Raw genomic sequence first — 26259 nt, forward strand, 5'->3', positions numbered from 1 at the left:
CAAAGTCGAGATAAATTTTTGGCTCAACTTCTTGGTGCACCAAACAATTCAAACGTAAATAACTCCCTTACTTGTGACACTTTGTATAGACTTTTATACGTCGATGGATAGCTAATGGAATGAGCTTTCCAACGGTGCGACAACATTGGTTGACAGGTTGGACTGTTTGGCCCCTAGGGGGCGTTAAAGTTGAGATAAATTTTTGGTTCAACTTCTTGGTGCACCAAACAATTCAAACGTAAATAACTCCCTTACTTGTGACACTTTATATAGACTTTTATACGTCGATGGATAGCTAGCTAATGGAATGAGCTTTCCAACGGTGTAACAACTTTGGTTGACAGGTTGGACTGTTTGGCCGCTATGGTGCTGCAAACTCATATTTAAAATGTCAGCGTCATCAGTTTGATAGCGATATTCAATTGTGAAGAGTTTTGAGTAATTACGCCGTAAGGTAGTAAAGAAAATGTTTACATTACGAGGAAAAAGCCACATACATAAACAACTATAAGAGAATAAGAATTAAAAAAAGATGAAAAAAGGCGCCAAAATAAGTGGATATATTTTTTGCGTCAAAAATTGTATTTTACTAAGGGTAGAAAAAAGGAGAAAAGGACAAAAGAAAAAAGCGCCAAATTTTGACAATAGGCACTTCAAGAAGATTAAAATAATTGAAACTAGACAAGCCAACTTTAGAGCCATTCTCAACGCGGAAATATAGTACTTTGCGCTTTGAATACACAAATTGTGTTAACAAAAAAACATTGAAAAATAACGTTCATAACATTATCTTCGGTAGCAGTAAGCTGAAATGCAGCACCCAAAGAAAGCCTAACTTTACGTTAGCGTAAACATATAACTTAAATAACGTAAGACAATTTATTTCAAAGAAAACAATAAATGAAAAGCACCATTAAAACGTGACACAACATGAAATTAATCTTTGATTAATATACTAAATAATCGTTATAATTGAATGAATAATAGGTAAGTTATAAAACATTCTAACAAAAAAGTTGAACGACTAACTTAACTTTACAAACTAGGCTTCATATAACGACTTACAAAACTAGAAAAAGATTCTTAACCGAAAATCAATTGAAGTTTTCACTTGCTGCCACTACAATGAGAAGAGAGAGGGTGACGTAATTTAACAATTGGTTAAATTATGTTTCTTTCTCTTGTCACTTTCGCTCTGCTCACTTCATAGAGCGCCAACCCCAATGCGGCTATTAATAAGCAATTGTTGCCATATGAGTTTCGAAAAACTATGATATGAATGTAAATAAATATATAGAAAGATGTTTCTACAGTACATATTAGTAAACGTAACGCCTAACTATAGTTGTAAAAATACTTTAACAAAGCACTCGTCAGAGCTGCAAAACTTAATTTAATCAGTTGGTTCTTATCACAGATAGTACTTGCTCGCAAATAACGAACTTAATAACTAATTGGCCGCAGTTTCATTCACTTTATGGCACATTCTCTGATGATAGATCCAATCATTCACCTAAAAAAAAAATAATGTTTAAAGGGTATAATATTAAGTAGGTAAGTAATTTTAGAGACCACGTACAAAAATGGTACTGCAGTATACAGACTAGTTAAACTGCGGTCAAATCGTACATTTTTGTTGAAATCAAAAGCATATAGTTAAAATTTTACCCATCAAGAATGACGTCAAGCAGGTGAAAAACCACGCATGTCTTGAATTAGATCACAAATTTCAACCTACAAAAAATGCTTTGAAAAAATGGCGCGTTCCAAAATAACTAAACTTGAATATCATTGATCAAAAAGTAGGTTCACTCATTGTTCATTTACACTCAAAGTGGAAATCTTTTGTCTCTGTATCTAGTTCTAAAAAAACTACATAGCAACATAAATCATAGCTTGGTAATTAACAACATTTTTGACTTTTATTAAGATTACTGACTGATAGTGATTTTCCTGTCTAGATCCTGTGGGTATTTATAGTTTTCCATTCAAAACCAATAGTTTGCATCATTGTGTTCTTCATAAATGTAGTTATTTTGGTTTTCTGATCGACATTTTCTTAGGAAGGGAGAGCTTGAGCTTGCTCATTGCAGCGCGACGTTTTTATAACTTTGATATTTATTTAAATCAAAGTGACAGCAAATGACAACGTTTTTAATTAGACAGGATGACAAAATCAACAACGTTCCTTTTTTGCTAAAATTGTTTATTTCATATGTTTGATATGTGAGAAACAAAGATGTAACAGAATGACGTCATTCTCAAAGAGTAAAATTTCGTTTTCAAATGGCACCATACCCTGTGTGGCACATCGTTGGATAGGGTATTTCATAAGGAATTAATTGCACTATTTTATTTGTACATTTGCTTTGAATTGAGACCAAAAAAAAATAAAAAATACGTTTTGTGTTTATTTTTTGTTAACTGCAGAAATAATAGCAAGGAGGTTATTTTGAGCAATTAATGGCTTTTGAGCAATTAATGGCTCAAAATAACCTCCGTTAACTTCCATACAATAATACAAGCGACTTTGGAAGAGTTCGCAAAAACCGAGGACGCGGTGTCAGTTGTCGGCATTCATGTATTATTCTCTGCCTAAGGTCTGCAATATTGGCCGGCTGTGTTGCATAGAGTTTAGATTTTAAATGCCCCCATAGAAAAAAGTCCAACGGAGTGAGGTCGGGTGATCTCGCAGGCCATTCCATGGGACCACGTCTACCAATCCATCTTCCAGGAAATCGATTGATCAGATATTCTCGAACGGGAAGTGAATAGTGTGGAGGTGCACCGTCTTGTTGGAAAATTAGTTGATTTTCAAATAAATTTTCATTATTTTCTAGTAGCTCTGTTATGGTCGGATCAACAGTGGTGTCAAGAAGCTCAAGATAAGTAGCGCCATTCAAATTACCGTCAATAAAAAACGGACCAACGATGTGGTCTCCTAAAATACCTGCCCAAACATTAAGTTTTTCTGGATATTGGGTATGGGTTTCCCTAAACCAATCTGGATTCGTGTCTGACCAATACCTACAGTTATGCCTGTTCACTTCTCTATTCAAAAAAAACATACACTCATCACTGAAGCTAATATTGTACAACAAGTTCACGTTGTTTGTCAGATTAGTAGACATAATTTCACAAAATTGTAGTCTTCTATCATAGTCATCTTCGTTTAATTCCTGAACCAATTTTACCTTGTATGGATGAAAATTGTGTTTTTTTAAAATTCTCCATACACTGCTTGTCGAAACCCACAACGTGTCACAAAACAGCAACTTCAATTGGTTCATTAATAATTTGTCTTTCAGGTTGATGTTTTTTGTTTGTCACTGAACCAGTTTCCATGAATTTTTGCATCAACTTTAAGACATACTGATGACCAATTAATTTATCTGGATGGATTGCGTTGAAAGCGCGCGCAGCAGCTCGTGCACAGTCGTTATGTTTGAAATAAAAACGTACAATTTCTATTCTTTCGGCAGTCGTGTAAACCATATTGACAATGTTCCTTCAAAACGAACTTACAAGTTGACCGACTGAGGCAAAAACATGGAATGGAAAACAGGTATTCGGTAGAGTTATCAGCAGTTTGACCAAAATAACAAAAAAATGTTTTTATTTTTTTTGGTCTCAATTCAAAGCAAATGTACAAATAAAATAGTGCAATTAAATCCTTATGAAATACCCTTTCCAACGATGTGCCACACAGGGTATGGTGCCATTTGAAAACTTAGTGGGGGTGGCTATGGCGGCAAAGGGGCTGATGGCAGAAATTCAAATCCTACGTAAAAAGATGTCCCCCTTGCAATCTTTGTTGACGTGTCTTAGCATTTTTAAACAGAGAAATTATTTTGGAAGATATTCAGGGTGACTACTTTTCATTGAAAAACCCTGTATAATAGAAAAGGAACGACAAATATTACGTCACTGCCACTATCTCTGGAACGGACTTTAGTGGTTCTGCTTTAAGTCGCAATCAAATTAGATGCGTTTTAGTGTTCGTACAAATCACATTCGTTAAAAGGGATTTTTTTGTGTGTTTATTTCATACGAACCCATTCTGTTTAATAGTGTCTGATTATTAAAAAATTCAAACCACTTACTTGACAGGCTTGACCGCAATACCAAGCGTCACCACAAGCACAAGTGTAGGAGGCCGTTGAACCGCACGGACATAAACGAGACACGTAAGTCAATGTCGGTTCTTCTTCGTTCTGTAAAAGGAAATTATACAGGGATGGATACTTTAAAATTACCCATACGAAAGCATTGGTAAAAACAAAAAGAATTACAAATCACTGGGCTAGACGCTAGGCAAAAATAGAGACAAATTTCGTCCTCTCCTAGGTTTGACAATTAGTTTACATGCTAGCCCGTCGTCATTGACAACGGGTAGTAAAGTTGAAAGCAGCATCTAAATCAAGAAAGTTCCATGGAACATAATATGTCAATATAACAATAAACAAAATAAGAACCCTAATTGTTTACCGTCCTAGCCCTACTAGCTAGTTCACCTATAAACAGAAAACTAAGCAAATAACAATCTGAAATGACAGCTTTTCAGTTGTTTTTCGCTTTCGTCAAATCGGGTTGAAAAATGTGACAACATGAAGTCAACGTTCGTGGCAAAAGTACGGTGGTTTCTATTTCGTGAAACCCGTTTCGTCGCAAAAATTCGGCTTATCTAAAATAGTATATTATAAACCTAGGGACTAAAGTGGTTCTTTTAATCCCGCGGCGAAAGGTTTGTAGCCCGACCGTAGGGAGGGCTACAATTTGCTAAGGGATTAAAAGACACTTTAGTCACGAGGTTTATATACTATTTTATGCACTTTAGAATGCGAGAAACTAAAAATAAAAAAAAATTACAAAACTAACAGTGGTTACAACGGTACTCTCGTATTACTGATAGTTGTTATTGATTGTGTTGTTGGCATGGTGGATTCACTTAAAATTTATTGTGCCCTGGAAGTGTTGCTATGGCACAAAACAAATGTCAATCAGTTGTTATCAAACGGTGAGTCCAGAAAAATCGTATTTTTTGAAAATGAACATTGAAGAGGCCGCCCAAGAGGCCATCGCTAGCCTTCTTCCAGAAAAATCTCGCGAGGCTTACAAAAAACAGTTTCTTGTTTACCAAAAATGGTGCGTTGAACAGAATGCAGAGAATTTTACGGATGAAAAGGTGCTCCTGGCTTACTTCCTGCAGAAGTCTAAGAAGCTCAAGGCATCTTCTCTATGGAGCCAATATTCCATGATCAAAGCCACGATAATATCTGAAGCAAACGTCGACATCAGCAAATACAGTAAACTCCAGGCATTTCTAAAGAGACAGAATGACCATTATAAGCCGAAGAAGTCCAAGACATTGGATTTGGACCATATAAGAGATTTTCTTCAAAATGCTCCAGTTCATCTGGAGTATTTATTTATAATATCTAGCCCAAAAGGTAAGATTATTTTCTTTACTTTGAATATTTTCCTGATAGTACTACTAAAAATAACACCATTGATTATTTTTGTCTATAAAACTACAAAATGTACTGACAGGAGACAATTTTGTTGCAGGTGGTGCTGATTATGGGAGTCGCTGGAGCATGTCGAGGAAAGGAGCTCTGCCAGCTAGACTGCAACGATGTCTCGGATCATAAAAGCTTTTTTCTGGTAAATCTACGGGGTACAAAATCAGGAATAGATCGCTTGTTTGTGATAAAAACGTCTGGCGAAAACTCTACGAATGTAGTGAAATTAGTGAGAAAGTATATTGGTCTAAGGCCACCTACAAAGCATACACGATTTTTTGTGTCTTACAAAAATGGGAAATGCATGACTCAGCCCATAGGAAAAAATACATTTGGACAGCTACCAAGGAGAATTGCTGGCTACTTGAGACTACCAAACGCAAACCTATATACTGGGCATTGTTTTCGCAGATCATCAGCTTCTTTACTTGCCGACTCTGGATCAACCATAGATGTGTTGAAAAGACATGGTGGCTGGAAAAGCAGTTCTGTTGCTGAAGGTTATGTTGAAAATTCATTGTATCAAAAGAAGAATGTTGCCGATCAAATATTCACCAATGTCTTCTACGATGTTGATATGGCATCAGCATCAACCATAGAAAGATCAATTTCAGAAAATGAGACAACGGCAACGGCGACTGCTACGTATGTGCAGAATATGTTTACTACTAAAAATGTTGCTTCCAATTGTCCACCCTTCGTTAGCCTTGCAAACTGCACCAAAGTCAATATAAATGTAAATATATATAATAATAAGAACTAGATTTAAGTTATGTTTATGTTAATTATCCTTTTTCGTCCTTACACTTTAACAAATAAATAAAATTTCAATAAAATCATTGTTTAATTTGGAAGAATTTACTTTAAATCCCCCAGGGATTAAAATTACTTTTAATCCCTGCGGGAAAATGTATGCAAGCCCACCAATTATCTTCTCATTTCGAAAATTAATTTAAAAAATGATGAAAAGGCCCCTTTAGGTTTAAATATTATTTTCTAGCTTAGTTTGTGAAAAAAAACGGGTAAAATTTCAATCACTGCATCATTTCAATAAGTAAAAACAAACTAACCTGAAGTCCTGGACTTTCCACTCCACTATCTGAAGGATCCTCCATCTGCAAATCATGTATTAACATGAGACTCAACATAAAAAGTCAAACTTACAGTTCTATTCTGTTTCGCTTCAGGATTTGAAGCTTCACCTTCCAAATTTTCTTGCTTTACGAAAACAAAGTCCATATCGGTTTGTAAATCTGTCTCGTCCATGTCATCTATCCATGTTAAATCGATAATGTCGATTGCCGCATGTGTGGATGGTGAGAGATTCATAGTAGGCTCAATTGAGACTGTAGAAGTGTCGGGTCTATGCGTTGGTTTAGGTGATGCTAACTGAATTGAAGATCTTACAGTATTCTGATCAGAATCTTCAGTTGTTGGTATGAATGGCACTGAAGCTAAAAGTGACGAAGTGAAAGCATTAAACTGGAAAAAAGTAGGGCAACTACCTTTAGTTATTTGACTATTATTTAAAGTCATGTCCTGACTCTGTGAATCAACTTCAGATATAGCAACATACGAATGATCCAGAGTCCCTTTTTTACTCGAACCATTCAAGTTTAAAGATGAAGCTCCCTTGCTGCTTGCAAGTTGATTGGGTCTAGTTTCAGTCTGAACTGAAGCCTGGCCACGTAAATGTTTGAACAACTCAGCAGATGATGTAACATTCCTCGTCAAATCTTTTTTGGGGGGTATAACATGGTTTTGGAGTACATTAATACGGGGTTTCGGTTTGTCTGTGTTAGTTGACACACTAGGCGATTTGGGGGCATAAGATAGTGGCTTTGTAAAAGGTAGATTTACCATTAAGTTTTTATTTAACGATGAATGGGTTTCTTTTTTTCCAACTCGTAATAACTCAGATAGCAACAAAGATGAGTGACAATTAGCAGCTTGGTAAGTAGGTTCAGCTGGAGCAGTATTCCCAGGTCTGTCTGTAGACGATGAGGGAAAGTTTCGATTGGGAGATACTGTATCTGAGCTAGTTGTGGTTGCAGAAGACGTGTTTGTGTCAGAATTATACTCTGTAGGAGATGACTGTGGTTGGAAAGTATTGTGTGATGCTGAACTATTCGAGTATGTAACTGAAGAAGCTGTTAAGTTTAAAGGCATTTGGTTTGAATTAGGAATAAGAACATTGTTGGGATTGGGAATTCGGATATTGCCCAAACCGGTTGGTGCAGGAGGAGGTTTCAGTGTGGACTGAGAATGTTTACTAGCAAATTCAGAAGGAGTGAGATGACGAAAGCCAAGAGGCTTAGGTGATACAAATGGGTTCTTTGGCGTAGATTGGTTGGTGCTAACAAGTTTTGACTGTGGTGTACTTTGTTGATACTGCTGGTTCACGGTGTTTGATGATGCACTAGGTTGAATAGAACGATTGACATTAGTGTTAACATGATGACTCTGCGAAGATGTTTCATGCTCCTGTTCACCAGAAGACTTCGACATAATTTTCTTAATCACCATATTGCAGTAATAAACCAATAACTTAAACAAAGGAATTTGTGTATACAACTCAATTTTAAACTTCAATAGTTCCCATAATAGCAAAAACACCATAGGCTTGGTAACTTGCTTGGGCATGTCTTTTGATTCTAACGAGATTGTTAAATTTTCCACGATAAGCAACACAGTGTGATTCAAATTCTTTGTTGCCTTTATCTTTAAATCCATTAAATCTTTATACATTCGCAAAGATTGAAATTGCAGCCGTTGCCTTATCTGATCCTCAAATAGAGTGAGTTCCGTTTGGAAATAGTTCTTGTAGTGGAGACACTGACTTAAAGAATAAACGTACATTTTTTGGACATTGCACAAATGCGCCAAAAAGTAAACATGCCGGGTCAGAATTTCCACAATTTTCATGCGATCATTTATCCCCAGTTCTTCTGTTGTCGTGTCAGTTACAAATTCACTGGAGGATAAGTTTTGATTATGGTAATTCATTAAATCCAAAGTGTTGCGGCGAAGTGGCGGTGGCTGCTTTTGAATTGAAGTGTTAGGTGAAACTGCACTTTGAAAAGACGTTGACTGCTGTGAAGGCATCACATTGACTGAAGGCTGTCTAATTGATGGCACATTTTGATTGTTAGGGGCTAATGACAAGTTATTTGGAATGAGAACTTGTTGTGTTGTTATGGAAACTGATTGCCTTGATATATTTACCTCAGACATACTAGTCTCAGGTGATTTAGATGCTGCGGAGCCTTGCGGCAAATTAGTTTCACTGATATGTGAAACAGCAGCGTTTTTCTGCAAGTCTTTATTTAATATCATATTTTTATCGATAACTGGTATCTTTATAGTGGATTTTCCATTGCAATCTAATGAAATGTTCACTGCTTCCACGCCTTTCGTGTTAGAATTACCTTCGTCTGCTCTATAAATTGTAATGGTTTCTCCCTTATTCTTTGGGTTCGTCAACAATCTCTGCAGATCTTCCTCTGCTGACCAGCTGTCAGTAATTTTATTCGGGCTTTTGTCTTCATCAGTTAAATCAATAACAAGTGCATCTGATTCAACTGCGACTACATCATCATCGTCACTGGTCATCTCAACCTGTTTCACTGTAACGCAATCTATTTTCACTTCAGGAGCTTCAGTCACTACACCACAATCTTTACAAACATTGTCCACTATTTTTGATATCACAGGTACCTCAAGCCTAGCAACATCGAAAGTTTCACAACTTTGTAGTTCGATATGGGGGAGTTTTTCTTCAGTGGCTTCGCGTAGGGGTAATAAAGCTTCAGGGGTTACTGATTGCCTTCTTTTTGACAGCGCAGTTTTAGAATTGTGTTCCTTTGCTTTGTTTTTGATCTTTTCTCGTATCGGCTCAGACTTTCTAGTAGTATGTTTGTCTACGTTACGTGATTCAGCAACACTTTCATGATCTCCCACTTTACCAAAACTCTGTTTGCTGCTACTTTTCTTATGCGAACTCGAAGAACGCCTTAAACTACTACTACTGTCTTTAGTCAATGATTTATCAATATCATAAACGCGTTCTTTAGATGTGGACCTGGATTTACTTCTAACGTTACTGACACGGTTATCAACACTTTTTGTAGGTTCTTTCTTTAGGAAATTACTGGTTTTAACTTTATCCGCTTCACGTGAAGTTTTACAGGGATGGAAATGGTTTAATTCCACAGATAACTTCCTTTTCTCTTTGCTTTTATTCTTTTTTTTTCTGTGTGATTGTTTCGCGCTATGGCTACTTGTTCTTTGTGTCTTTTCCTCTTCTGTACTAAGACCAGTGTCTGTTAGAGATTCTTCATCATCAGAAAGATCTCCAAATAGTTGTTTAATTTTTTCACGTCGTTTGATCTGATCAACATTTTTGTAGTTAGTATGGTGTTTTGAATCAACACTATAAGAGGAGCGCCGGCTTACAATTTTAGCAGTAGACTTTGATTTATGTTCTGAGGACTTTTTACTTGTTTTCAGTTCTTCCTTAGGAATAGGTTTTATCGCGGTATAGGAAGTGGTTGAATTAACTGGCTTTGCTTCACGATGAGTTTCTGATTTCACTTTGGTTTCTTTAACTTTCTGTAGAGTAGGCTCTTTACTCTTTCTCGGTAATGCGTTTTGAAGTGATTCCGGTTTTAAAGTTTTGGTCAAATTATTTTCGTCATCATCTGAGCTTGAGCTATCAAGGACGATGATTCTTCTTCTTTTTTTAGGTGGGTTAAAAGTATCCATGTGCTTACTTTTTCGTTTTGAAGTCTGATGAACAATATTGCTTCTTTGAATATCTTTCTCAAATTTGCGTTTTACTTTTATGTCCTTAACAGGATTTAACTCAATCTCTCCAATGGTCTTACTGTCACTAGATATCACTTTATCAAAGGAGTTGGATCCTTGAGAGGGTATACAAATATTAGTAGCGTTCTGGACTTTTGAATTGTCTAGCGACGAGTCATTTAACGCAGTCTCGCTCTTGCTTTCTTTTTTTACAATGGTCTGGTCATTTCCTGCTGCACACGTAGCTGAAACGCACAGTAACCAGTACAGTTCTTCTGTGTAATGATTAGAAACCATAATAACATCATCATCTTGAACTTGTTTGGGTGGAATTAAAACAGGAACGGATTTTTCCTTTTCACGAATACGAGACACTAACAAACTACTATCAAGTTTAACGGTTGATAGGTCTCGTAACGATGTAAATTTGGTAACGCTTGCGTCATTTTCATGTAAATCAGAAAGACTTTTGGATCGGCTTAAATTTCGCTTAACATAAGGAATTAAATCCTCCGCTTCTGTACTTAGTAAATTTTCTTTTACATCTTCAATTTGGTTATTAGCAGTCAGTTCAATATCACAAACTTTTTCCGTCGCATTTTTTGTTTGATCACTGACGGTTTTGCTAAATGACAGCTGTTTCGATACATCCCGTCGATCATATTGATCTCTTTGGTTGTTGGTTGTTTCAGTTGGAGATTCACTTGGTGATATATCCATGTTAACCGGTCTGGTATCGTCAAAAATAGTGGTAAAACAATCTAAGTAGCTTAACCGAGTATTTAGAGGTTGCAATTGACCTGCAAGTGCAGGATTTGGCGTTATATTGTCGACGGTAGGCCTGGTCGGCGAGTTATCACATTTGACTTTTATGTCAGCAACAGGAGTCTCTGGATTTCTATAGAATGAAATATCTTCCACGGAATTAACAGTGAGATCCACTGTAGGAATTTCAGGCTGGATCAAAATAACATCGTTTTCCGTTAAATTTAGAGAGTCATTGCTGTCATACACGTCATTAGTATTTACTTTTTTGTCGTTTAGATGCATGTTGGGTGCAGCAGTATTTATGAGGGCTTCCAATTCTTTCACAATATCACTGCAACTATCACTAATTTTAGTTAAGGCACTGTCGGTAGTGTTCTTTTGTACACTCATACTAGTTTCACTTAAACTAGTAGCTTTGGCAACACCGCCAGTACTATTATTCCTATCCTTATGGCACACAGAATGTTTCGATTCAGACGACTTCATTTCAGCTAACTTTCTTTTCTTCATACTACTCGTAGATGGAACTAACTTTAACTTCTTTGACGAAGGCAATTTTCTCAAAGTAGATAAATCTCTATTACCCTTCTCTGCTCTTCTTTTTGATCGTGCAAGTCTTTTGTACTCTCTTCTAGGTGTTCTTTTCTCAAAATAACGCGCATCAGCTTCGTGCTTGTCCTTATTATCACCTTTTCTTTTGTTCTCTTCACTATTTTTACTCACATTAGATTTTAGATTTGAATCTTTTTGACCGTTTTCTTTTATAACAGTTGCGTTTAACATTTCGTTAGAGCCAGACAATGAATGATTCTTACTACTATCTGATCTACTGGAAGGACTTTGGTTATTTACAATACTATTGTCATCTCGATCACCCCGTCGATTATAATGCAAACCTGTATTTCTTACAGGATTATATTCATGTCGAGGTTGATAATTCCTACAATTACAGTGTTAATAACATTGTGGTAAATATCACTGATAAACCTACCAACTCTCATATCTTTGGAGAGAAGAATATCTATAAGGGTGAGAGTAGTTTTGTGATTGTGGCGAATAATTTGATTGTGCTGCTGGGTAGCGCAAGTTTGGGCGCGATGGGTGCTGAAACAATAAAGTAAAATTAATACTTCAGTCGTTTAAGTGTTAGTGTTGTAATAAATTATAATATGACACCATACCAGATAATGCACTTGGAAAATTCTTCTACCCCTTCTCTACAACGCGTCGTAAAAAATTAAATGGTTAGTTAGAAGAAGTTATACTTATTTATGTGGACCAACCAAAAAGTATAGTTTGTAAATTGAATAAAACTGTTTATGGTTTAAAACAGTCCTCTAGAATGATGAATGGTAAGATCAAAGTTTTCTTGCTGGGATTAGGCTATAAAAGATTCAATTTCAAGCACTCTGCGTATACCAAAGATGAAATTTCTTGTATTTCAAAAAAATAAAGTGTAGGTATGTTATTGTATTTGACAATGTCACAAATGACTACACATACGAGTACACATATATATGCGAGAAACAAAGATGTAAAAAGATGACGTCATTCTCAAAATGTAAAAATCCGACTATAGCAGCACTGGAAATGTGCCAAAAGGTACTTAATAGGTACAAAAAAAGTAATGTTTAGTATTTACTACACATTTCTGGTGGGCTTTGTGGACGCAGATTGAGCGGACGATAAGAAATATATCAAATCCTACACAGGTTTTGTTTTTAAACGATTTGCCCGTGCTATATCCTGAATAAACTGAAAGCAAGTTGCTTAAAATAGTACGGAAACGGATATGGCATCAGAAGCTGCTAAAGAAGCAATTTAGCTTAAAAATATGCTTTTTAAACTTGTGGGGAAATGTGGAGCTATTATTTTGTACAATGGGGCGCAAAAACTGGCAGTTATCACGGTTTTCCACAAAAGGTCTAACAAATTGACATTAGACATCATTTTGTAATAAATGTTGTTAATGATGGGCATAATACTCTTAGAGTATTGTCACGTTGAATTTATGAGCCCTTCTGGGTTCATCAATTAAACTGACTCACGACGTTAAACGTCGCGCCGAGATCTCAGTTTTAAGGATGGAATCAAACACTGAGTTTTCTATTAAACACTTAAATCTATTATATATAATATACATAAATGGATCTGTACAATATGGTCATAAGCTAACACACTAAAAGTTAATAATTCAACAATTGTACTTACATGAATACATAAGCTAAGGACTTAGCATTTTCTGGCGGCTGGCTTGGTCACTTTCGTGTAGGAATAATTTTGAAGAATGGACTACTTAACTTGATCTTCTTTCCTCGAGGAGAGTCGACATCTCGACCTCTTGGTTCAGCTGGTCGCACTACTGTCGATTGGTTCAGACTCCTCCTATACTCTATACTGCTGCAATCGGCGTGTTTTATACCCGATTGATCGGCTGACGTAGTTTGTTATTGTTCGTCGCCTGTTTTTCATATTCCTGCAAAGCAGGTGGTGGTGACTCATCACCGATATGATGCACTCAGTGCATCTTGGTGCGACCTTGCCTCGTGCGCTTAATATTTCGTAATCCTCGAATATTCTTATGTTTTTAAGTCAATAAGTCCATCTTTTGAATTAATGGATTTTCCATTCGTGACAGTATTGATGTACTAGTGAGATTTGTGCCGAAGTATTAACATAAGATCTCAATTTTATAAAACACAATTATTTTATGCAAAGTTTAGGATTAAAAAACATTTCAAATGACTGATGTAGTGGAGATGGTAAATTGATATCAATCATTTGCGTATTAAGTGTATATTTGGCAACAATGGTTTTACCTGTATTGTCTGGTCAAAAGTGTGATAATGAGTAGTAATACTTTAAAAATAAAACCTACAGTTGTGACGAAGAGATCGGACAATTGACAATAAAACTTCTCCCTTAACCAATTACATACTTTTACCTTTTAACTACCAAATTAAAACAAGTTTAGCGTTTTCCATTTCTATTTAATTGGAACTACTTATAGTTGGTACATTCTAGTGTTTCTACAAAAATTTGCAAGTATATTTTACATGTGGGTAGATTAATGTAACCCAGAAGTGATACATTGAGGGTAAGACAGCTGTTTCAGCTGGATTGTTGATCGTCAAAGTGCTGGCAACTCTGTAAACATTACAATATTGCATTCTTTGTTTGTTTGCACTATATTAAATTGAATCATTCGGAGCCACTAAAGAAGTTAACAGCTTGATATGGATAGCAGCACAATGGTGCCATTTCAATACCCATTTACCATCTTATCTTAACGGTAAAACGGTGTCTTAATCGGTGATTATAAACAAACAATCCTTTTTGTTTGCAATGCTTCTGTCTATCTATTTTATACGTATTTTGTTGACACGCAAATTTCTTTGTATAATCTATTTTAATGGCTGCTATAGTGAGTAATTTAAGTGAGCGATTAATAATTGACAATTGAATGCATAAAAACCTGATAAATTTTAATAATGTTGTATTGGCAATATCAGATTTGGTTAACATGCTTATACTTGTAATGCTCGGGGTTTATTTTAGCCATCATTACAAAGTTAATGAAGACTGGGAACTGGATTGGACAAGACTTAACATCACCGAAAAGTCAGCTCCTTCTGCCAAACTGTTTCCAAAATGTCCAGCAGGTTTGTTAAATCAATGGCATTATCCGCCAGAATAAATATGCTTTGCGCCTCTTGTTATCGAAACCAATGAAGAGTACTGTATTTGAGGCTGATTGAATAAATGGAATTTATATATCAAGTGTTGTGATCTTTCCGATTTTGCGCTTGGACCTCGAACCCCATAGGAAAACTTGTAATCTACGACTTCAAGGAAGTGGAAAAATCGCGGTTTTATAATACTTAAAGTTCTATAAAAATCAGTTAAAAAACCATTATAATAAAGTACCAACTACATTATCGAACATTGTTTTTAGTTTTCTTCTTTAATTAAACCAAATAAAATAGCAAATCTGCATAAAACGTACTAGGTTCGTTTTGAATACCAAATGTGTTTACTAAACGTTTTACCGTGATTGAAGGATTATTTTTATAACCTGATGATTTTTACCAATTGAAGCGGTTAGCACAAAAGTAACACATTGAAGTAACTTTTTAGAAAAATGTATCTAGTTTTCTGCTATTTTAAAAATCTAAGAAACAATTTCAAAGGTCACGAGACCACGTGACGAACTTACGAATTTTCTTTATAAGTCAGTGCACACAATATCAGTGCTATTGATGGTTATAAAATCATCTTTGACTATATACCATTTTGTGTTATTATTTATTCCCAATCAACAACAATTTTCGAGACATTTTAGCTGTATCGAATCCTAACAAACTTGATGTGTGGTAAAGTCACATCACTGGTATGTGTGTAGCATAACGTTTAAACAACATAAAACGTCATTCTCCTACAAGTCAAAGTCTAATAATATTAAGGCTTTAAAAATAGAAAAAAACTTACAACTCAAGCAAAGAAGTCACTAAAACCAAACACATTACACAAACAAAGATCAAAAACTAACTAAAACAGTTAAAAAGGATGGTTTACCTGACCGTTTCACTAGAACTTGGTTTCTTCTCATCTTGACCAAAACAATTATCCTTTATATACCATCCTCCCTACTTTGACCTCCAGTTACTCTTTGTTATAATATGGTAGTACTATAAACTAGGAACAGGAAAATCTAGGCAATACATTTGGAACGTCCTTTGTGATGATTTTACAACCCGTTTCTGAGTTTCTGAGAAAATAGTGTCACGTTGACACCAGCTCCTCCACCAAACGTCAAGTTTAGATTGTAAAGTTAATAAAGGTCTTTCCCGAGATCTTGTTGCAGAGGTAGATTCAAACCACAATAACTAAATAACAATTAAAAGTAATTGGGTCAATAATTATCAATTTAGTAAATCAGAGTAATAATTTAAACATAAATTTTCCTAATATAAGACTTAATAACTTTCAAATGCATAAAATAATGCAACAATTAAATCACACTTACAGTTGATTAGATGATAAGGGCAGCTCTCTGGGGACTTTGTCCCTACAGATTTTAATAATATAGAATTACTTTATATTTTAATTAATAATTTACAACTCTGATGTACCGTACTCTTCTAGTTAATTTAATTTATTAATTGTGTAAGTATTTGGGCCACTCGAGAAATTGGTTAATTATCGCTGACTCGAAATTAATTGCGACACCTTATTAGCCTCCGTTCTAAAAAGGTAGATTGCTTACTTTTCAATTTTAGTGGTCATCGACTTGCCTCGGTCAATGACTGACTTTCTGCTTTGTAAAAATAAGGAAAATTGATTTTTCTACTAGGAACAATAGCACAGAAATAACACAAACAAATCAATCTTTATGCTCCAATCACTATACGTGTTTAAAATTTGACATTTGACAGATTTGTTGCTCTACCCTATTAGTCCATGCGGTGTAAATGTATTAAATAAAAAAAACGGCTAAGTATGAGGCTTAAAAAGTGGCTCACTAAAAGAGAAAAAAAAAATAGTAAATAATAAAAAAAATAATAGAATCAAAAACGAATTTAATTGGTAACTTTGTTTCAAAAATGTTGTTTCTTTTGAAGTAAAACTTTTCAATTTAAAGTATGATCTCTAGACAGAAATACGATTTTTATTTAAGAAAATTGGTGTCACTGAGATTGGTCTCACTAACGTTTAACATTTTAGAACCATTTTTTCCTAAGTTTTCCAAAAACTTCCTAATTAAAAAAATCAACGCTGAAATTTCATCCACTGTAAACATAATATTTTGTCGTAAGTAGAAATAAAGATCCCACGGTGTTCTGTTTCAGGATATTTTTACGGTATGGCTTAATAAGAAATGTTGATGAGAGTGCAAAATATTACATTTTATTGTCCAGCCAATATAAGTCATTGCAGTAAATTCACATGCACATTGCGTATTTTGTCGGGGTATAAATTATGTTTATTGATAATCCGAAGAAAAAAGTCTGCTCTTTCAGGGATATTGGCTAATTCCTGGATTAACAGTATAGGAAACAAATAAGTAGGCATTTGACATTGTCTGAACCAATAAGTAATGACAGTCTAATTCTTACTAATATGAAATAGACCAATCAGAACAAATAAAATTTTATTTAAGTGTGGGATATTAAATGGACCAATTACAGCTAATCTTGATCCTAAAAAAATTGGTTGTCATCTGAATCACAACATTGCATTGTGGCTTACGGTTTGGGACGATTAAAGCATTTCAAGTTTCAATTACCGTTTAATTGATATGAAATAATATTTATTATGCAAAACTTAAAATGTTTGAAACAGCTATTTACCTAACAAAATAACTAATCCAGTAGATAATAGTTCTGTTCGCAGAGAGAATCTCCAACTAGTAATCAGAGAAAATCAGATACATCCATTGGCCACAAGTCAGAAAACTTCATAGTCACGTGAGCATTTAACCAATGAAACTTGACATTTACTGTTTCTGAGTTGAAAACCAGTCAGGGATTGCCTCTGCAAACAGGCCCTAGATTCTTGAATCGAGGGAAGGGAGATATCCAGAGAACGAAACACATAATTTGACAGAAACCTGCTTTTGTCAACCAGATCTGTCACATTCTATCAACCCTTCTATCGGTAATTCTACTCCCTGCGTTCAAGAATTATGGCCCAGACCTAATGTTTCATATAAATTTACGTAGTCAATTATTGGTACAGTGATTACTACTATTTCTAAGGTTCTTCTTAAGTTAAATTAACGAAATTGGATTGTTACCAAACTAGAAAATTTAGAAAGACTCACATGTTTGCCTCGCTTATCGCTCCTACGACGGTTCCGAGAACGGATTCTTTCTGCATAAAAACTATCACAAAAATATTCATCTTTAGAAAAGTCCCAATACTCTTTCGACACACGTTCTTCTGGCTCAAGTTCACTATCACTGAATGTTCCGGCGTTTTCATTATTCTTCCCGTCACGTCTTTCACTACTTGGTTGCAAATAGCGTTCTCTGCTACAATAGGTCTCATTATCATTGTATTGATTAGTTAGGGAGGTAGATTCATATTGACTTTTCTGTTGCCAACTGTATTCTCCATAATCATAGTCAAATCTTGTTGATCTTTGGTTTCTTTGCCTCTGATAACGTTTATTAGACATTGTGGTACTGTAGATAACTAGATTCACTATGAAATTAACTGATGTTCTCAAAATATATCATTCAATTTATGATAGCTTAATTGTTTCAAAAATCTAAACAACATTGTCAATTAGATAAAATCGATAAACGGTTACTAAATGATAAGTCCTACTTAATAATAAAGTGCATCTGATAATTGCGTTTTTTTCAGATAAACCTTGCAAATTTCGCTTTAAAGGCAAATAATTGTCCTGCTTATATCTGTACTTGTAGGACCCAGTGATGTTAAGGACTAAGAACCCCTAAAAATAGTTAACAATATTTAAGATTAAAAATAGCTTTTAACCTGCTAAACAACCAAGCCCTAAATAAGTATCAAGTTTCAACCACTGCTATAAATTACTGGGATATTGGCTAAAGGGAACGTTGCCAAGTTTATTTTAAATGCCCAACTATACATTCATGCAGAAAAAATACTAATCTAATGCAATGTTTTATTATATTAACATATTTCTGAGTACAAATGTACCTACTTGCACTGTCTTCCTTATAATAATGAATACTCCAGTAGTTCGACTTATATTATATTTGGCAACTATGTCAATAAAGAAAAAAGTGCTTGACCAAAAGGTTCTCACTCATCATTTTTTATGAAATAGTTCCTTAATGTTAAGGGCCTATAGGTACAATGTTTGACGGCTACAATGTGATGAATTTTAAGTGTGGTATGCTGTTATTCTTACAATTGTATGCTTTTGCCCTACCTAAACCTAAAAAAAAACTTATTTAGCAGGTAAAAACCTCAAGGGTTTATAAAACCAAAAATTGAAATCCATTAAAATGGCCCTCTTATCAGTGTTTATTTGATTTCAAATAATTAATGATATACAAAATAAGGTTTTAGGGATAACAAAAAATTCGGAATTCAGAGAAGAAAGCCAAAACAATTACAAACACAAGCTTTTTAAAACACATTTTACACCATGCATTAAACTAAATTTAGAAAGTTTGAAATTTAGATAAATTCTCGGATCATTTAAAAGTTTGTTGATCCATTCCCAGTTTAAATGTAGTGTATAAGATTTGATCAGTAAAATATACCTCTTCTCATAAATAACTTTTAAAAACTGGCAACCAAAAATATTTGCAAGGCCTTGTATAGAAAAGTCTAGCTTGAAAGGGCTTTTGTGACCAGTGAGACAGAGCATCAACTACAATCGGCCATTAAATTTGTAGGTTTTTCCTCAGTATTGAGTAAAAAAAATTAGGATATAATTTATCAGGGTTCCAACCACTTGTGGGGCCTAATTCTTGAAAGCAGTGAAGGGAATTTTCAAGAGAAGTGTTAATAGAATGTGACAGAAGAAGCTGACATTGAGGGGTTCCTGTCACATTCTACAGATCATTCTCTTTGTTTCAAGAATACGCACCGTGGAAAGCCGCTACAACAACGTTTTTTTTATACTAATTTAACCATTCTCCTTTCTCAGGATACATAAAAAAAGTTACAAAGTACTGCAGCTAAATACTTTACCACAGTATCCAAAATACAAACAATAACCGAGACAATAACATACTCTATTGAATGCAACCACAAGTGAGTGACATATATTCTTCAGCAGTTGTTTACTGTAATGAAGACTATCTAATAAGCCCACCAGAATTTGATTTAATTATTTTATTACTAAAAAAACTTACCTTTTGTATTAGTAACTTAAAGCTCTTTATAGCATCAAAAAAAAAACAATCATAAGTTTAACTACTATTGCTACATAAGAACTACAAAAATACTTACTTGGTTAAAGTTTATGTTTGGTGGCTGCCAATTCATCTGGGAATTTAATGGCAGAGGGCTCCAACTATCCCAAGAACCATAATCTAGAAAACGTTACACTATCAATTAATATCAAGGTTGAGTCAATTCAAATATTCATATTTATGTTCTGAATGGAGACAAAATGCTCTTATAGACTGACATATTTGTGACAATTTAAATTAAATACTGTCAGAGCTATAGCACTGTTCACAGTTAAGACTTCTGCCTCTGTTTTTGTATTGTCACACTCATGTGGATTGACCATCATCTATTTCACCAATATTACACTTTTTAAATCTATGAAAGAATTAAATTCTCATCACTTGAGACATTTTATCAATTGAGATACAAAAGATCTACTCACTACTGCAATAAAATAAAATAATAACTATACAATAATATTTACTGATATTCAGTTGTATAGGAAAATACATTTGCAGTCTATTCTTTGGGTGCATTGTCACTTAAATTTATGTACTAACATGTCTGACTCTACTTGTGTTGTGGTCTTCGAGAGTAAAACTCATACCAATAACTAAATTCATGCAGTTATCACAACAACTACATTTATAAAGAAAAACAATGAACTTAAACACATTGTGTAAAAGCTTGCAGCTATAATGGCTATAAGTCAGCAGGAAATCAAACATAATGGTAATGATTTTACCAATAATGAGGCTGTGGAAGTAATACTGGCTCAATCAATTAAAACTGAGTACTAAAAGAAAACTTAAAAACTCACTACTATAAGGATTCATTGGCAGGAAGTAAACAACAACACTATAACATAATATACTGCACCAAAAGATTTGAATGAAAGAAATAGTCCAAATAAAATACAAACAAAACTTGGCAGGTCCAAACTCAAAACAATTTTTTCTAACCTAACAAAAAAAATTATTAATAACAATAACAAACTGACAGAAATTGCGCTGTTGCCAGTTGTTCAGAAATGAATACAAATAGAAAATGATTTCAATTCTCATTATTATTGTGTGAAACAATAAAATAATATGCAAGATAGATCTAATATTCTTGTAATTGCGGTCTATTAATAATGCAATTTTATTACCAATTAATTCTAAAATTAAATAGGTTTGACAACAATGCGCCAACCAGCTAAAAACTTTGACTTATTAAGCCCATAACATATTTGATATTTGACGCCGGTGGCTAAGATCATATTCAATGAATTCAACCTTCACGTACTGGAGAGCAGATCCTGTTACAGATTTTATAACTGAATGTAAATTATAATAACAAATAATATTATGGCAGCCTTAAGTTTCAAGGAACTCTTAAAGAATGATTATTAATATAACCCTAATTTACATCTAACATTTTTTTTATTCTTCGGTTTTGTTTACATTTTCAAATCAAACAAAAACTCTAGAGCCGCATTGAAGTCAAACGGTGCGTGGTATCAAAAAAGTGTATAGAAGGTAAAAGTTGCATCGAGGTGCATTTGTAGTAAAAATTTTAGACCTCTAACCTGAAACGTTCCTGAGATATTGGGAAAAAACTGCAAAAAAAGAGAGTCAACTTTAACGCCTTCTTGCGGCTAAACAGGGCAACTTAGCCGTGCCCCGCTCAACGTTTGTTTGTTGCTCAAATTTGGGACACCCTGTATACTGATTATCTAGGAATAAAGTATATGCAAATATCTACAAGATTCATGTTTGGTATTTTTTTTATAAAATGAAAATTAAACAAGTGACAAGGATGTTAAAAATTCATTGAATCACCCTGTAAACTACTCCATTGTATTGTCAATAACTCTGTTATTTTGACAATTATAGGGTGGTTCAAAATACTAATTTGTAGCTCTTGAAATTCTCTTTTGACCACCCTGTATAGCGTTTTTACCTGAAACGTCGAATAACTGAGTTATTTACTGTTAAAACTGAGTTGTTTGTTGTAAAGTTTGATTTTGACTTTTTTTACTGTGACAGCCCATAACTCTGTTATTTTGACAGTTACAAGGTGGTTCAATATACCAATTTATAGCCCTTGAAATTGTCTTTTGATCACCATATGTAGTAGAAATGTTACGCTACCGAAAGATTGAAGCTTTTATACCGGGAATGTGTTGTCCAGAAGGGAGAACATATAGAACATCTCTTCAATTAAATCAGATTACCATACCCTTGCATAAATTTATAAATAATATAAGTGTTGAGGTTAGGTAAACAATATTTTTCAGAAAGTTTTCGGAAAAAATTGGAAAATCTCAAAAATTCAAAAATAATTCGTTTTTTAATTAATTATACCAACCATCCAATATCAATCCAAATTAAAGTTTATTGTAATTTTAATCATTAAATTTCTTATTAGAATGCATAATAATTTCCAAAAATGGAAAAATTATACATCTCTGGCTCTGCTCACTACATGGAGCTTGAAAATGAATGCTGCCTAGAATAGATACATTTAATATTTATAGATAATTGAAATCCACAAAGAGCATACAGTCTTAGTTTTCATGCAAAAGTTTAATAATCATAGGGTACTTACATTTTAGAATTTTGTCAAGTAAAAGAAGTTGATCTAAGACTGAGAGTGTATTCATTCTTATTATTCACTTGTACGAAAAATGAGAACAAATATCACCACCACTCATATCACACGGGTTAAGACTAAACTTAGAAACTAAACAAATATTTGCTAGTTTGTTTTTTGGCCTTTTCAAGAGGACAGGATATCTCAAATATTTCTTATTTTAGGAATTAAGCATAGTAAGTTTATGAGTATGCGGTTTTACAGTTTGTTGGGAACAACAAACTATCTGGCACTTATATTCATGCACTTTTGTGCCGCCTTAAAATTTAAAATACCAATAAAATATACAATGGAATGTTTAATATCAAATAACACTTTCAACTTGCTATACAATAATTTCAAATCGCGATTTACATCGCCCGTCCCGAAGAACGATGTATACTTAAAACTTTTTTATTTTTGTAAAAATAAGGAAAAAAGTACTTACCATTCATATTATTTGCTTTTATAACTAATTATTTTATTGTCAGAAAATTTTATTTATTGTATTTTTAATAATAATTAGTAACTTATAAAGCATTCTAAGACTTATCAACACTACTTTACATTACATTTTGAAGTTATAGCGCTGCATATACAATTTATATGTAATTATTAAGAAATTTATTGCATGCTAGTATGAAAAATATGCTTACCAAGTGTTTATCAAATGCTTATATTACATAATTAACCACAATAGTGGCACGAGTCTATTATGTTATTGAGAAATGCGTGTTCAGCAGTAATAATATGCAATTATTTTATTGTTATTTGATCGTCACTAAAAAAGAGAACACAGTAACCACACCCAAACAAAACTTTTCTAAAAATTTTTGGTTCCTAGTGAACTAAACAGTGAACTGTACCGAACACATCCTACCACTGGACATGGTACCTCTTTCTAGTTGAAAAACTCGACGGAAATATTATTCATATCAAATATTTCTGTCGTCAGCATTAAAAATGCACTGCTGATAAGTCTTTTTTTAACTGAGCCATTAAAAATACCAACAACATAAATTGCTTTCTTTATTTCTTTTAAACTTTTGTCCTTTTGCATAAAGAATACAAGAACTTGTGTTTGGAGTCTTATCATTGGACAGAAAGTTGCGGAAATTTTTGAAAATTACCTAATTTGTATTACTATTCCTGTCAAGATAAATTAGAAGTTTTTAAAAACGATCTCAATCAGAGCACGAAATAGTAGCTATTTGCTAAATTAAAGGGATTTTTTTTATGCAAATGAGTTAATAAACTTTATTGTTAGAACACCCTGTACGTAAATGTGTTATTTCATCATGTCAATAAACAGTATAAAAAATTGTAGCAAACAAATAATTGGGCATTAGAGAAAGAACAAAATAATTTGATATATTGAAATTATTTATAGAATTGCATGCTTTCAACTATTAGAAACTTAAACACTCACCAGTAACTAAATCGACCATTTTGTGTATTGAACGAAAAACTGTACTGTCGAAAAAACAAACGAAGAGAAAAAAGAGTTTTAGATAACCTTAAAAGGAAGAATGTTATCATTTTAATTTACCGGAAAATATTACAATTTTGTATGATTTATGGGAAAGTCACCTTCTCAAAAGTATTAAATAATCGTTATCTCCCGGTCTATTTCTTTTAGACTGTGATGATAAAAAATGAATAAAAATGATAAAATGCAAGATAATAGGGTCGTTCAACAAGTGTAGTGTAGTTTCAAGCAGTTGGTTTCCTTTGTGAATGACCCGGAATGAACATTTTCAGAAAAACAATTGAAAAGTTGGAAAAAGAGGGCGTTCATAGTAATACGTCAGAATACCGATTTTCTTTTATTTATGTACTAACAGAAGGTCAACTCACCACTTTACTTGCTCATTCAAACTGGCACACGATCTGATTACTATAATAGAAAATGTAGGTGAGTGCTCTATTCCCTAATTGAAGTCCTAAATCAATCAATTACTGAGTCCCCCGAACATTGTAAATTAATCATTCCTAACATCTAGTAACAACCACACATCTCATAGTCCAATCTGACTAACTTACATTCTTAATACGTAATGCCTTCCAACGCAAAACGTGAGTCATAATCAACCTATGACGTCTTCAACCAACTACTTCATTTCCCCGCTGTCTTTTCCACCGGACAGCGATAAGTCCACATGCGTTTTGGGCAAAAACTGTCCATGCGACCAGGGATCTATGGTAGGTCATTCCCTTTACAATAGTTATCCGACTCAAGCCTTTCGACCCAGTCAACTAGGGCCTTACAGCGCCAAAGTTTGCACCCTAACTATTGCAAAGCCTTACTGAGTCACCTTACGGCGACCCAGTCTGCGAAAGCCTCGCTCTCTATCCCGACAAAGTAGTCTCAATTCAAATCAAATGTGTGAATGCACTAGCCCTATCAAGCCTAAAGCATCAACTTTCTCAATTATCCTGAATCCGTATAGATATTCTGAACTATTCAAGCAATAAAACCATCAACTATCAGAAATAGAAACAGAAACAGAAACACCTGTGAGTACAATAACTCACCTGATTATTAAACTCTTGAGGTATAACACGCACCCTCAACACTTCTTTCTCAAAAGGTACTAACTTTAGGACTAAAACAGATTATGCATACCAATACCTGGTCTGTTTATTTTTTCTAAGTTAGTAAATCAATTAACGAATTACGATATTTTTCTTAGTGCCTAAGCTTTGCTCCCAATAAATTATTGTGCAATAAGAGCCCTAATAGAAGTCGACACTTAAAATTCCAATGCCAACAAGGGTTTATTTTCTATCTAATATAGGACCGTTTTTAAACTTACTTTTACACAATTTCAAATAATTCAGAATTGTTTTGAACACTCTGTATATGTGAGCAATTGCCTTGTAGATGACAAACCTTCCCTGCCAATTAAAAAAAACACCTGTGATGCCTTTCGTCAACCACTTACAGAGTTTGACAAATTTATTACTTAACCAGAGCTTTTTGCCTTTCAGTTTTGCTTGAAGTAGCATAAAATATATGATTTTTAGATTAGATGTGTCAAAATTATGTATGTGATCAAATACCCTTAAGATATTCCGTAAATCGTGGGAGAAGAAAGAGACACCATATATCCATACATCCCAATGTCATGCATCAACCACTTCTATTGGGCGACACATTTATTGGTTTAGATAACCTATAAGTGTGGGTATGTAATAATATGATTTTTGTGGGACGTGTGTTGGAGTTAAGGGAATTAAGTAAACTAGAAAACATTCAGATATGTAACCATCAGAAAAGGTGGTAGATTCGAATAATTTCTACTGTTGAGTCTTAAACGGGTCACATGATTAAATAAATTGCTTTAGTACCGGAAAATTTGTATTAATTTTTCCTCAATTCTTACATGTATAACGAATAAAATTCATTCAAAACCTTTAACAAATTTGAAAACATTACAACAACAAACAAAATAAGGAAATACGTTCACAATAGTAATTCTTACTTTTTACCAGGATTCAAAATCCACAAATTGCTCAAACTTTGGTGCAACAGTTTGGAAACACTCACTTATTTTGATTATTGACCGTTCTTTGTAATTAAAGCTGGTACCAACCACCCAACCCTACTCGATTCACTTTTCACTTACATTTTTCTGTTACTTTTGAC

The 26259-nt window shown here is 34.0% G+C and overlaps 1 protein-coding gene and 1 long non-coding RNA gene across 11 annotated transcripts; one reads left to right on the forward strand and one right to left on the reverse strand.

The window, feature by feature from the left end:
- Positions 1-865: 865 nt before the first annotated feature.
- On the reverse strand, positions 866-23448 carry LOC145736958 (uncharacterized). Of its 10 annotated transcripts, none has more exons than XM_081992041.1 (9): positions 23267-23448; positions 20052-20134; positions 19955-19978; positions 12088-12200; positions 7028-12036; positions 6687-6976; positions 6593-6637; positions 4104-4214; positions 866-1513 (listed from the first exon to the last, which is right to left on the reverse strand). In XM_081992041.1, exons 2-9 carry the CDS (start codon positions 20085-20087, stop codon positions 1451-1453), a joined length of 5691 nt encoding a protein of 1896 aa, XP_081848167.1. In that variant the 5' UTR covers positions 20088-20134; positions 23267-23448; the 3' UTR covers positions 866-1450. The 10 variants fall into 10 exon arrangements, with proteins under 10 accessions (XP_081848167.1, XP_081847978.1, XP_081847809.1 ...); XM_081991852.1 differs by lacking the exon at positions 23267-23448 and adding an exon at positions 23059-23080; XM_081991683.1 differs by lacking the exon at positions 23267-23448 and adding an exon at positions 22587-22729.
- On the forward strand, positions 13080-14872 carry LOC145737481 (uncharacterized). The gene is made up of 2 exons (XR_014180402.1): positions 13080-14520; positions 14655-14872. It is a non-coding gene; the product is annotated as an uncharacterized LOC145737481 (long non-coding RNA).
- Positions 23449-26259: the final 2811 nt, after the last annotated feature.

The sequence above is a fragment of the Ips typographus genome, linkage group LG1, assembly GCF_016097725.1.
Source record: "Ips typographus isolate SLU linkage group LG1, UJ_Ityp_2.0, whole genome shotgun sequence".
Classification (NCBI taxonomy): domain Eukaryota; kingdom Metazoa; phylum Arthropoda; class Insecta; order Coleoptera; family Curculionidae; genus Ips; species Ips typographus.

Coding starts and splice junctions, on each gene's coding strand:
- LOC145736958 (XM_081991564.1), bottom strand. CDS start 18,276: ATGTCTAATAAACGTTATCAGAGGCAAAGAAACCAAAGATCAACAAGA. Junction 12,201..17,919: donor GCGATAAGCGAGGCAAACAT/GTGAGTCTTTCT, acceptor TTATTGTTTCAG/CACCCATCGCGCCCAAACTT. Junction 6,638..6,686: donor AAGCGAAACAGAATAGAACT/GTAAGTTTGACT, acceptor CATGATTTGCAG/ATGGAGGATCCTTCAGATAG.